Raw genomic sequence first — 13,441 nt, 5'->3', positions numbered from 1 at the left:
CTCCTTTTCTTTTTGCGGATACAGACTAACATGGCTGCTACTCTGAAACCTAGTGAAATAGTGTTTCCTAATATCCAACCTAGACCTCCCCCACTGCAACTTGAAACCATTGCTCCTTGTTCTGTCATCTGCCACCACTGAGAACAGCCGAGCTCCATCCTCTTGGGAACCTCCCTTCAGGTAGCTGAAGGCTGCTATCAAATCCCCCCTCATTCTTCTCTTCTGCAGACTAAATAAGCCCAGTTCCCACAGCCTTTCCTCTTAAATCATGTGCCCGAGCCCCCAAATCATTTTTGTTGCCCTCCGCTGGACTCTCTCCAATTTGTCCACATCCTTTCTGTAGTGGGGGGCCGAAAATTGGATGTAATACTCCAGATGTGGCCTCACCAGTGCTGAATGGAGGGGAATAATCACTTCCCTCGATCTGCTGGCAATGCTCCTACTAATGCAGCCCAATGTACCATTAGGCTTCTTGGCAACAAGGGCACACTGTTGACTCATATCCAGCTTCTCATCCACTGTAATCCCCAGGTCCTTTTCTGCAGAACTGCTGCTTAGCCAGTCAGTCCCCAGCCCATAGCAGTGATGGGATTGTTCCATCCTAAGTGCAGGACTCTGCACTTGTCCTTTTTGAACCTCATCAGATTTCTTTTGGCCCAATCCTCCAATTTATCTAGGTCCCTCTGGACCCTATCCCTATCCTCCAGAGCAACTAACTCTCCCCCAGCTTAGTGTCATCCCCGAACTTGCTGAGGCTGCAATCCATCCCATCATCCAGATCATTAATGAAGATGTTGAACAAAAACTGGCCCCAGGATCGACCCCTGGGGCACTCCGCTTGATACCGGCTGCCAAATAGACATGGAGCCGTTGGTCACTACCCATTGAGCCCGACGATCTAGCCAGCTTTCTATCCACCTTATAGTCCATTCATTCAAACCATACTTTTTTAACTTGCTGGCAAGAATACTGTGGGAGACCGTATCAAAAGCTTTGCTAAAGTCAAGGTGTATCACGTCCACCGCCTTCCCCATATCCACAGGGCCAGTTATCTCATCATAGAAGGCAATCAGGTTGGTCAGGCATGACTTGCCCTTGGTGAATCCATGCTGACCGTTCCTGATCACCTTCCTCTCCTCCAAGTGCTTCAAAATGGATTCCTTGAGGACCTGCTCCATGATTTTTCCAGGGACTGAGGTGAGACTGATTGGTCTGTAGTTCCCCGGATTCTCCTCCTTCCCTTTTAAAAAGACGGGCACTCTATTTGCCTTTTTCCATCATCTGGGACCTCCCCCGATCGCCACGAGTTTTCAAAGATAATGGCCAATGACTCTGCAATCACATCAGCCAACTCCCTCAGCACCCTTGGATGCATTAGATCTGGACCCATGGACTTATACATGTCCAGCTTTTCTAAACAGTCCTTAACCTGTTCTTTCACCACTGAGGGCTGCTCACCTCCTCCCCATACTGTGCTACCCAGTGCAGCAGTCTGGGAGCTGACCTTGTCTGTGAAGACCGAGGCAAAAAAAGCATTGAGTACTTCGGCTTTTTCCACATCATCTGTCACTAGGTTGCCTCCCTCATTCAGTAAGGGTCCCACACTTTCCTGGACCCTCTTCTTGTTGCTAACATACCTGTAGAAACCCTTCTTGTTACCCTTCACATCCCTTGCTTGCTGCAACTCCAATTGTGCTTTGGCCTTCCTGAATATACCCCTGCATGCTCGAGCAATATCATTATGCCCCTCCATAGTAATCTGTCCAAATTTCCACTTCTTGTAAGCTTTCTTTTTTTGTTTAAGCCCACCGAAGATTTCTTTGTTAAGCCAAGCTGGTCGCCTGCCATATTTACTATTCTTTCTGCACATCGGGATGGTTTGTTCCTGCGCCCTCAATTAGTCTTCTTGAAAATATAGCCAGCTCTCCTGGACTCCTTTCCCCCGCAATTAGCCTCCAGGGGATCCTGCCCATCAGTTCCATGAGGGAATCAAAGTCTGCTTTTCTGAAGTCCAGGGTCTGTATTCTGCTCCTATCCTTTCTTCCTTTTGTCAGGATCCTGATCTCGACCATCTAATGCTTTCTCTTTGTCTTTGCTCATGCTCCTTTTGTGCATAGTTTCCTTGCAACAACTGGGTTTTGTTTGCAGATAGCAAATTTTAAGGTGGAAGAGGTCTATGTGGGATGGGACACTGCTTAATACACCAAGAGGACATAACTTCCCACGCCCATTACTACTGACACACAGGCAATAAATAAGGATCTGGCAACACCCTTCACAACTGCAATGTATGTGGCTTGAATGTGCTGAAAGAAAATGAAATTTAAACTCTGCACACAGCAAATAAACCTTGCAGCATCTTTGAAAGGACCGGTGTGGCAAAGAAAGGAAAAATTGTGTCCTGCTCCTGGACATATTGAGAGCAGAAAAAGAGGTTAAATTCTTCAAGTATAAATTAACTCGCTGTGAATTTACTCAGCACCGTTCAGCACATATAGAAGCAGAACAGTTCAACTGATTTCAAGGAAACAGTTGCGGGTCAATCCTTAACATATGGCACGGTTGGAAATTTCCTGGGGAAAACCAGTTTAGGACAGGTCGCTGGTAAATACCAGCTTAAACCTAGTTTAAACTGGGAAACTGGGAAAAATAATTGCATCAGCATCTAGCATCATCATCAAGCACAGAAAGCATCTTTTCAACTTTTGGATACATCCATTCAAACTTGAGGAATTGGCTTGGTCTATCCACTATATCAAGTTGGCCCTCTGCTGCAGAATGCTGCATGGTCAAACAGACTTGGACTGGTAACCGCAACTGCATGCTTCTGACTGCTTAATGCTTCACGCATACTACTCTTCATTATTGTCATTTTCCTATAATCAAGTGTTTTCAACTTTTTTCAATATATAATATTGAAAACTAAAATGAGTCATGACATGTATATCTTCTTGAGAAAATATCAAGCAAAAATGTATACAAACATCCCAATATTCAGTATTATAATTACATATATTAATATTATGCCCACTGCAGTTTTAATTTTTATTCGTACAACCCTAAATTATTACACAAATTTACTGCCATATGTAACCACAAATTGAATAAGTAACTAAAACGAAGTGTAATGTGGTATGCATTAACAAAACAGCTTTTAACACAGAAAACGCCTTAAGCTGGGACTAACTTTTCCCAAGGCAGAAAATAACATGATTTAACATCATGCCATTCCTGACAAATGGGGAAAAAACTCAGGTGCTAATTGCAACTATCTACCTTCTAGAAAAGCCAAAGCCAGAGTGGGAATGGTGGATCAGAAGTGTCTGACCCAACTGAGGCTTTTCCAAAATTAGGAGAGATGATGATCCACAACTGGAGATACAGAGGAGAGTTCTGGGAAGGAGGCATTTTATTAAATGACATACCTATGGTGCTTAACAGTGGAGTATCTGAGCAGCTCATAAGCATTAATAAATTCTGCCTCATGCTACTCCATGGTTAGGAAAGTAGCAGTATTCCCATTTTACAGATGAGAAACTGAGGCACAGAAGGGCTCTATGAACACACACACACAGCGAAAGGAACTGGAACACTGAATTCAGGGAGAAAGAACCAGGAAACAAATAAGAGGGAGCAATAAGCAGGAAGGCAACACACACACACACACACAACCCCTCACTCTACCTGAAGCCTGTCTACACTAGTTTTACAGCCCTGCAGCCCAAGCCGGCTAACACGGGCCAGCCACAGGTGTTGAATTGGAGTGTAGACATATCCTAAGGTCACACAGCTACTCTGCATTGAACCTAGATCTCTTGTCTACCAATCTTGGACCCTGAACGACAACACACTCCTTCCCTCCTGATGGAATGACAGAATGCCACAGTAAGGACAGTAGTATTAAGAATATCAACTCCTCTGCTTAAAATAAAGCAACCTATAAACATGCTAAGCAGCGTAAAACATATGAGAATTTGACTACTTAAGATTTCAAACAGGAAGGGTTAAATCTAAAAGAGAAATACCTGTGCACATTTCCTCTGCTCTCCTCTACACCTCCAGGACAAATAAGGATGAGTTGTCAAGTTAAATACAAGCAGTCAAGTGACTGAATTATAATTTACTCTGTGCTCAATTTAAATTAGTGTGAGGCTATTAAAATATCCAGTATAAATACGGCAATTCATCACAAGCTGTCATGGATGACTTCATCTATTTGCTGGAGTGGCATACGTTCCACTAAAGGGAACGAGAGTAAAATCACAGGTCAAATTAAGCTGCTATTCTGTTTTAATTCACTTATTTAATCTGTGGCGACATAATTGTCTTTTACAGTATGTACAACTCAAAGGAAATTTGGGAGTATTATAGTCAGGATACAAATGATTAATCAAATGGTCCATTTAAATGCTAGTTTAAGAGCAGCAAAAACTAAAACAGCTGAAGAATGGCAATCAGCCACAATACACACAATGCTAGGATTTTTCATCCGCTCTTAGATGGATTTTTCCCCCAATTAGAAAATAAGTAATATTACGAAATCTATTAAATCCTCCATGCATTATCTAGCTGAAAAGTTTTTATGGCAGACTCAATGTAGAGAGCTTCAGTCTGCAACATGTATTTTGTTTCTGCTCAGTCTACTTGCAATTTTCAAGACTAAATACCAGTACAAAGCACCTAATCAACATGACTTACAAGTGTTAACCTGGGTTGCCAAATCATTATGTAATATTTACATTTAATAGAAATATACTCATGTAAGAATAACTTTACACATTTGTAGCCCTTTCAATTCACAGAGATCACAGCGTCCTCTAATATTCGTCTGCTTTACACTGATCAATCCTCAACATTCTTATCAGGACAAAGGTCTTAATACCCTCATTTTTTAGATGGGGAAACTGAGTCAGAGGTAAGTGACTTGCTTAAGGTGACAGAGCAAATTAGTGACAAAACGGGGACAGAGATGCAGTTTCCTGATTCCTACTTTTGTGACCATGATGTTATAAACACATGACAATACGCATGTCCCGCAATGCAATTTTTGAAAGGGCACAGAATAAGTACATTTTAATTAATACTGATATGGACAATCAAAGCAGTGACATTTAGCAATCAAAATCCAGGCTAACAAACCCACAAGATACTAACTAACCCTTGGGGACTGGTCGACTCCTTAGGGCCTCCTTAGAGGGAAACAACAAGGTGAGGTTTTTTTGGAGGGAAAGGTTTTCTTGCAAATGAAAGGCGGGGGATCAGTCTCTCTTGCATGTAGTTAATCTTGACAAGCCCTTCCTTCCTCCAAGACCTGTGCCCTCACTTGCTCCACCACCTCCTGCAGATTATTTCCAACTGTTCCCACAGTGGGATGGTGGCAACATACTTCAGGAGATGAGGCTGTGGTGAAAGAAGCCGGAGTAACTTCGTGCCAGGGCTGGCATGGAGGGAGGCTCCTCTGTATATGGCTTGGAAGAGCTCTCTCTCAAGGGAGCAGAGGGAGCAGGAGCATGGAAAGAGACAGGGCTCCCATCCAGTGAGAGATGGGGGCAGTGTTCAACAGGCAAAGATTTTAGCCTTCAAAAGAGAAATCGTCTTGGGGAAGAACATTTTCGGCCCCACATTTTAAAAAAAAAAAAAGTCTTTTCCTGTTAAAATTATTATTCAGAATTACTTACAATAAACAAACAAGGGATCATTTTGTAGGACTATGGTGAGTTCTTGTCTTTTCCATTTGATTGTCATGGGTTTTGTCAACGACAAACACAATACATGAAAATGTTAAAAAAAAAAAAAAAAAAAGGCTTCTTCAGTGTGCATGTGCAAAATTTGTTGAGTTCATCTCCTCTCTGAGTTCCACGTCCTGGGCTCTCTTTCAGAGAGTCATTAGACTTCAAACGTTTCCTGTATTCAGAGAGCCAGTTGAGAAAGGGAGTCAGCAGCAAACATTTGCTTCTCTCAAATGCACAGGAATTTCCAATGAGTCAAATCAAAATACATAATTATGAATTTCATCTATTTTATGTGAAATACAAAAGGATTTTATCTGCCCCAAAGAAAAAGTCAGAGGCACAGCTGGAAAATTTTATTAAAATATACATGATTGAAAGCACAGAAAAACAGGGCCCAATCCTTGAAGCCCTCAATTCATGGAACACACACTGAAGTCAGCGAGCATTCCGGATATAGAGGTCTCATGGCACAGGCCAGTAACCAGAAGCTCCATTTACTTCAATTCACACAAACAAACTGTGGCAATGTTGCTTTCAGAAGCTAGGCTGCAAGTACACCCTCCACCCAGCAAAATAAAATTCAACACAACTCAGTGACAGAAAAAACATTGGTTAGATATAGGATGGGAGAAAAGAGAGTCCCAATGAAAACCTTAAAAATTATCTCATAAATTAATTAAAGTAAACTTTTTCTTTTTTTAGTTACCTATTTAAGTTACCAAACCATAACAAACACTAAAAGGAAAATGTTTTCCTGAACTCTGTGGACTGTTTTAAGTTTCAGTGGTATCACAAAAAACCTATGTTTAGACCTTGGTTGATAAGTAAAGGAGGAACTTATTTTCAAATATTTTGTTTTAAAATATTAAATTGTATTTGTTATTCAACTCTACATATGCTGACTTGGTGCAGTGGAATCAGAAATAGTTTTCATTATTTGCCAACACACCTTTCAGTCAAACTTCAGTATGGATTGTCACTTATCTTAATAAATAATAATAATTCAATAGTAACTTTCAGTGGAGGTTCTAAAAATATTGACATAGAAAAATCCACACAGTTGGATACAAACAATAAAAGGAAAATTTAGGGAAGACTATGAAGAAAATTTTCAGAACAGCAAGATCTCTTAGAAAGCAGAATAATCTCCCAAGGGAAATAATCATCTCACAAAGCACATGAGAATATACTCTATGGAATGCTTCTGCATCAGCAGAGGAACAGATAGGATGACCTAGATGACCTTTCTACCACTTATTTCTGTAATTCTAGGATTCAGGTGGTAAAGCAGAATCACAGCCAACTGGTTTTTATCCCCATGGTACACACCACAGTTATTCTCAGGATTACCCACTTAACCTAAATGAGGGTGGGGGGGCAAATGTAGCGAGCCTGAAGCACAATGCAGAATAATCCCCCTGCTACCACTCTGTGAAACCAGGTCATCTGGGAGCTCTGTGGTCATTCTGATTTGTTAGATTATGCAAGGCGATTTCCCTGCGTAAGTACTGTGGCTTTTTAATGCAGTGAAGCAAATTAAGGTCTGATAATTATAAAAGGGAGAGGAAAGAAACCAAAGTCAAGATTAAAAACAAAACAAAAAACAGAAAATTACTACAATATCTTACCTTTACTGCCAGTATTTTGCCACTAGGGACATGATATGCTCTGCATGAGGGAAAAAATTAAACAACTTGAGATCCCGCAAGATAACCTTTATACATATATGCAACCTGTATATAATTAATTTCACATAAAAATGAATTAGTGAAAACACACTTTTACTGGAAAACAGTTTCCATATACTATTTCCAAACAGCAAAAGTATTTCAAGGCATTTATGTCTAAAAACAACTGATCAGAAAAATGAATGTATGCACAATAAAACTTTTTTGATGATCCAGCAGTTTCCACATTATGTTTCTGCATGTTTTGTAGACAGGCACATATATAAGGGAATTTTATACTGCATAGTAATGTGGATATGGATATGAACTGACTTACCTTCATAGTTTCTTACAAAGTAATGCAAATATGCTGTAAACCCTTGTGATGGGGCGCCTGCCCCACACTAGGCTCTAAGGGTTAATAGAGCCTTGAGGGGCTGTGCAGGAGGCAGTCAATCAGAGAGAGGCTGAGAGAAGCAGTCAATCAGGGCCAGGCTGGCCCATATAAGAAGGCCTGCAGAGCAGAGCTGCTTCAGTCATGCCCTGGAGCCTGAGGAGGGAAGCAAGCACTCCAGACAGAGCAGTGCTGCAGACAGAGACGCCCCAGGAAAAGGTACTGAGAGGTTGGAGGGGATGCAGCACGTGGCTGCCATCTATAGGGTCCCTGGGTCAGTACCCAGAGTAGTGGGCAGACCCGGGTTCCGCCCCTCCTCTACTGAGAAAGTGGCCAGACAATTGGCTGCAGAAGCCACTGAGAAAAGTGGCTGGACAGTGGACTGTGGTACTGTCCCCCAAAAGGGGGGAGCACAGAGCGTGGCATAGCCAGAGGGCTGTGTCACAAAGATGACGTCGCGATCCTGGGAGTGACGTGGGTCCCTGCAGCAGAAGTGACGGTGGCAAGTCGTCACCAGAAGAGGGCGCACTGGCTAGCAGAGCTGATTCAAGGGACATTCAGCAGGGGGTGCCGCAGTTGTGAGTTGCACCCCATCACAACCCTATGCATATTCTTCATATAAAATGAGCATTGTAGCACAAACTAATCCTCTCTAATCTTGCAGATATTTTGAGAGTTAAGACAAAGGGGCACCCAACTATATCAATTAAAATGAAAAACCCAGTGGTGATTGATTGTTCTTAGAAATCAAAAGACTAACCAGAATACTAGTTAGTGAAATCAACATTCTATAGTATAGAAATACACGTTCTATAGTCTATAGTATGATTAATATCTGTATTATAACAATGCATCTACACCTTAATGTCTACGTGTACTTGAAATGATTTTGCACAGTAATCCAAGAGCAGTTTGTGTCAATTTGTCTCACAGAATATTTATAATTGGCTGTTGTAAAATGAATATAATCCTAACTTTATTGTTCTAAGAAACTAAAGAAGTATGAGCAAAAAATTCTACATATAAATTTTGAATATAAACACAACCATTAAAGTTTTTTTTTCTTCAGTAATTTTACTGTCTAGTACTGGTTTATTGTACTATGTACAATATTGTCATATATGTGGCATTAACTTTAATGAATTACAATATCTTAGCACTATATACCACTAGTAATTATCACTGAAGAAACTTCAATAGTTTTGTTCCCATGCAAAATTATTCATAGTACAGGACAAGAGTATAATTTACTCTTATATTTTTAATTGTATAATTTCTGTTAATTGCTTGGGAGCTTAAAAAGCTCATTTTAAAATATCTTAAATCAACAATTTATGGGATAATATTGATAAATATGTGAATGGCATAAACTTATAAGGACTGACAATATTTTACATAGTATGCATCGAAATCAGTATTATTTTAATGTCAGTTTAAGGGGCAGAACACAGGATTGGCAGGTGAAGCTATAATAGAGAGACTGACAGTTGAATGCATAATAAATGAGTCAGGTGGAGTAAAAACTATTCTGTAACTATGAATGAACCAACAGTGGCAAAACATTTTGACTTTAAGATCAGCAGAAATGATAAGAAAATGAACAGGCTGAGATAGCATGCTTAACGTCTGTTAGTTTAATATGTACCGTGCTGGACAGTTTGGCAACTTAATTAGCTTGTCAAGAAAGCTGATCTTTTTTCCATAAGAGAGGTCTCCTGTTTCCAAGTGAATTAAAAGGGAAGACTTGATTATTTAATTATGATGCGCACTAATTCATCCGTGGAAGTTTGGGTTAAATTTCCAGCAAAGGACAGATACCTGGTTTGGTTTACAGAGCATTGACAGTACCAATTTAACATTTAATTATCATTGAGAACTGGACCACAAAGGAGACACCATGCCCAGGGGTACAGTGTGTCCCTTGACTTTGCAAATGGCATGCTACCTGGGTGAAAGGGAATTTGTTTACTTCAGACTGATATGCCATCTCAATTGTCTTGACCTTCCTCAACACAATAACTGTAAAGTGATTAATGAAGTCTGAATAGGAGCTTTGGTTACACCAAAAGACAATGGTACACCTTGACAGTGTTTTAATTAACAGCTAAGACTTCAAATTAGTCTGCATTTGCTACAGTAATTACCTGTTCCAGTGAGTGTGTGGAGGAAATATTTTTGTTAGATATTAGATAGAACAGCAACCAGGAATTAACCAATCTGGCTAGTGTCAGCATAGATAACATATGAAGATTTAATACCCTTAGGAAGCTGCAGAATCATATCCTAAAAAGCCCATAGAATAATGTGCTGACCCTGAAAGTTTGTTTTTTCTTTACACTTGTTAAATGTACCCACCACCCAATCTATGGGTAAATATGCAGAGATTAAAGTATTGTTGTTTATAAATAATATACAGCACCATTCCAGGAGACAGCTCTTTACACATCTTACTGTCACCCAAAAGATAAAGGCTTGAGTAAAAGATCCCACTGTGCTAGAATGTGACATGTGGGACTAAGTAAGGTAGCAAGTTCAATGTAGTACACTCTCATAAAGACACACTAATGGCCCAATCCTGCAAGGTGCTAAGAGTTGATGGTGTTCCGCACTTGGCAGGACCTGGTCTCGGGTCAGCAGAGATACTTCAATGGAATATCTTCCATGGAAGAGATTTAAATTAAGTAAAACAAAGGCAACAGCTGTTGTTTAATAGGGACAGTTCTGATACAAATTCTGATGGTTGAGGATACATCTGAACAATGTGAAAGAGCTAATTTAACTAGATGTTATGTGAAAGTGTGAAATTCTAAGATCTGTAATAATTTGCTAAATAAAAATAAATATATAGAAGAGCAGGAAAAAAATAATATGCAGTGAATAATAGATTTTATTCCATATCAGATTTTATGTAGCGCAGACAGACACTTTTTAGTTGGCTTTTGCTCTTAGGGCAAATTTTTGCTATAGTAAAATATCCGTGCAGCTCCCATTGACTTCAGTAAGAATAGCTTATGCAGAATCTATGGCAGAATGTGGCTCACAATGAGGACAGCTGCTTAAGCAATACAGAAGGCTGTCCACCAGTGTCAAGAGAATTCTACGCTAAGTGGAACTGCAGAGCAGTGTATTACTAAAGACTGTCTCACTTTTTAATATATTATGCATCAGGAAGCCTCATATAATGAATCACAGGCTTCCTCTAAACTACAGCAGGTCAAAAAAATTTCAGTGAATAGAGATTTTTGCCAAAAGATGCATTTGGGGGGCTCTGAAACTATTAGCAAATTTGTGTGGAATTTGACAAATATTGTAGTTTTGGCAAAAAAAGAAAAAAAAGCGATACAACAAAAAAACCCTTATTTTTTAAAATTTTTGTTTTATGCTGAAATGTTTCATTTCAACCAATTCAAAAATTTTGTTTTGGGTTTCCATTACAAAATGGCATTTCATTTTCAACTTTGGCCAATTTAAAAAACAAAACACAGAAAAGGGCAAATCAAAACAAAACACCAAAAAATGTTTTGAGTTGACCTAAAATGTTTTGGTTGATTCAAAATGAAATTATTCACTCAGCTCTACTTGTGATCTCTCAGTGTAACTGAGGCCGGATATTAGTTTGTTTACCTTCACTTTTGACTTGTGTTCCTCATATTTTTCTAACTGCATTTTGTTTGCACGGCTCAATACACTGGCACTAACTTAATGACCAAAGAACTTCTATATGCTCATCTCCTCTAAGACTGTGGTAAATCAGTCCTTACCAACCAAAGGAAATAAATCCAAAACACTGCACCATGCAGAATAACCCAGGGAAACTACATTTTGAATTTATAAGAGTTCACACCTTACAGAAACCAGCCATGGAAGAGCAAGTCCATTTCTCTATTTTGTGTGTTCAGGCTTTATTTTTGCTCTGCAAATGAACCGCTGCAAAAGCTATAACCCAGATGATTGGGAAAAGACAGCTATAAATCATTTATTGTTAAGGAAAAATTGAACAGGCAGCATTACATCAAGTTAGCCAAGTTCTGCAACAAGAAGTTTAAAAGGCAATTTCAAATGATGCAAATGTAAACTACTCACAAATCTGAAAGTTATCAAAGTCGTTTCAATTTACAACTGCACAGATCCTTTTAATTTCTCCCCATTTCTGTACGTTATTTACACTGTGCATGTGTAATTAATACCATGTAATGCACTGTTCATATTTTCCTCTCATCAGAGGCATTACCTAACAATCACAGTGGCAAACTGAAAAAAATTTTGTGTTTCCCTCTTTCAGTTATATTATTAGAAGCCTGATCCAGCTCCCACTGAAGTCAGTGAGAGTCTTTCCATTGCTTTAGAAGTATTACAGGTAAGATCCTACATGCTTAAAAAAATAAAACACTCATTTTATTCTATCAACCTGACAACACATTTACAGAGAACATTATGCTGCACTGACTAAATTTTTCCAACAGCAAAAACAAAACACAAAAAAACCCACCTATAATATCTGCTAGGATTTTAGTTAGAAAATTCTACAGAAATCAAACAATTTTTAGAATATTCTAACACCATCAAATCCCAGTTTTCTTGACCAAGATTTCAGCTCTTTCATAAACTGCAATTCCAAAATCCTGAAGCAGGCATAAAACAATGCAGCTTGCTTCTCTACAAAAGAAAAAGGACACTAAACTTTCTAAACTACTACATGCCACAAGGGGCCACAGCAATGGTTCCCTCAACCCACCCAGCAATATTGTTAACCTATCCAACTATACTCTCAGCTCAGCAGAAGCAGCTGTCCTATCTCGGGGCCTCTCCTTCTGCCCCTCCACCCCCACGAACATGATACAGTTCTGTGGTGACCTAGAATCCTATTTTCGACGTCTCCGACTCAAGGAATATTTCTAACATACCTCTGAACAACATACTAACCCACAGAGACCTCCCTACCAACACTACAAAAAGAAGGATTCTAGGTGGACTCCTCCTGAAGGTGGAAACAGCAGACTGGACTTCTACATAGAGTGCTTCCGCCGACGTGCACGGGCTAAAATAATGGAAAAGCAGCATCACTTGCCCCATAACCTCAGCCGTGCGGAACACAATGCCATCCACAGCCTCAGAAACAACTCTGACATCGTAATCAAAAAGGCTGACAAAGGAGTTGCTGTTGTCATCATGAATAGATCGGAATATGAACAAGAGGCTGCTCGGCAGCTCTCCAACACCACTTTCTACAAGCCATTACCCTCTGATCCCACTGAGAGTTACCAAAAGAAACTATAGCATTTGCTCAAGAAACTCCCTGAAAAAGCACAAGATCAAATCTGCACAGACACACCCCTGGAACCCGGACCTGGGATATTCTGTCTGCTACCCAAGATCCATAAACCTGGGAATCCTGGGCGCCCCATCATCTCAGGCATTGGCACCCTGACAGCAGGATTGTCTGGCTATGTAGACTCCCTCCTCAGGCCCTACGCTACCAGCACTCCCAGCTACCTTCGAGACACCACTGACTTCCTGAGGAAACTTCAATCCATCGGTGATCTTCCTGATAACACCATCCTGGCCACTATGGATGTAGAAGCCCTCTACACCAACATTCCACACAAAGATGGACTACAAGCCATCAAGAACACTATCCCCGATAATGT

At 40.1% G+C, this 13,441-nt stretch overlaps 2 protein-coding genes across 5 annotated transcripts in view; one reads left to right on the top strand and one right to left on the bottom strand.

The window, feature by feature from the left end:
* The window catches only part of MAP2K5 (mitogen-activated protein kinase kinase 5), a 215,734-nt gene that overhangs the window by 128,584 nt on the left and 73,709 nt on the right, over nt 1-13,441 (bottom strand). For all 4 annotated transcript variants that reach the window (XM_048865826.2, XM_048865824.2, XM_048865825.2 and 1 more), the window contains one exon: nt 7,361-7,400. In XM_048865826.2, the coding sequence (XP_048721783.1) occupies nt 7,361-7,400 (40 nt within the window). The remainder of the gene's footprint in view (nt 1-7,360; nt 7,401-13,441) is intronic.
* The window catches only part of LOC142073426 (uncharacterized), a 237,246-nt gene that overhangs the window by 206,769 nt on the left and 17,036 nt on the right, over nt 1-13,441 (top strand). The gene's annotated exons all lie outside the window — the stretch shown is intronic.

This window comes from Caretta caretta, chromosome 10, assembly GCF_965140235.1.
Source record: "Caretta caretta isolate rCarCar2 chromosome 10, rCarCar1.hap1, whole genome shotgun sequence".
Lineage (NCBI taxonomy): Eukaryota > Metazoa > Chordata > Testudines > Cheloniidae > Caretta > Caretta caretta.
Note: the sequence above shows the minus strand (reverse complement) of the source record. Positions and strands in the feature narration are given on the sequence as shown.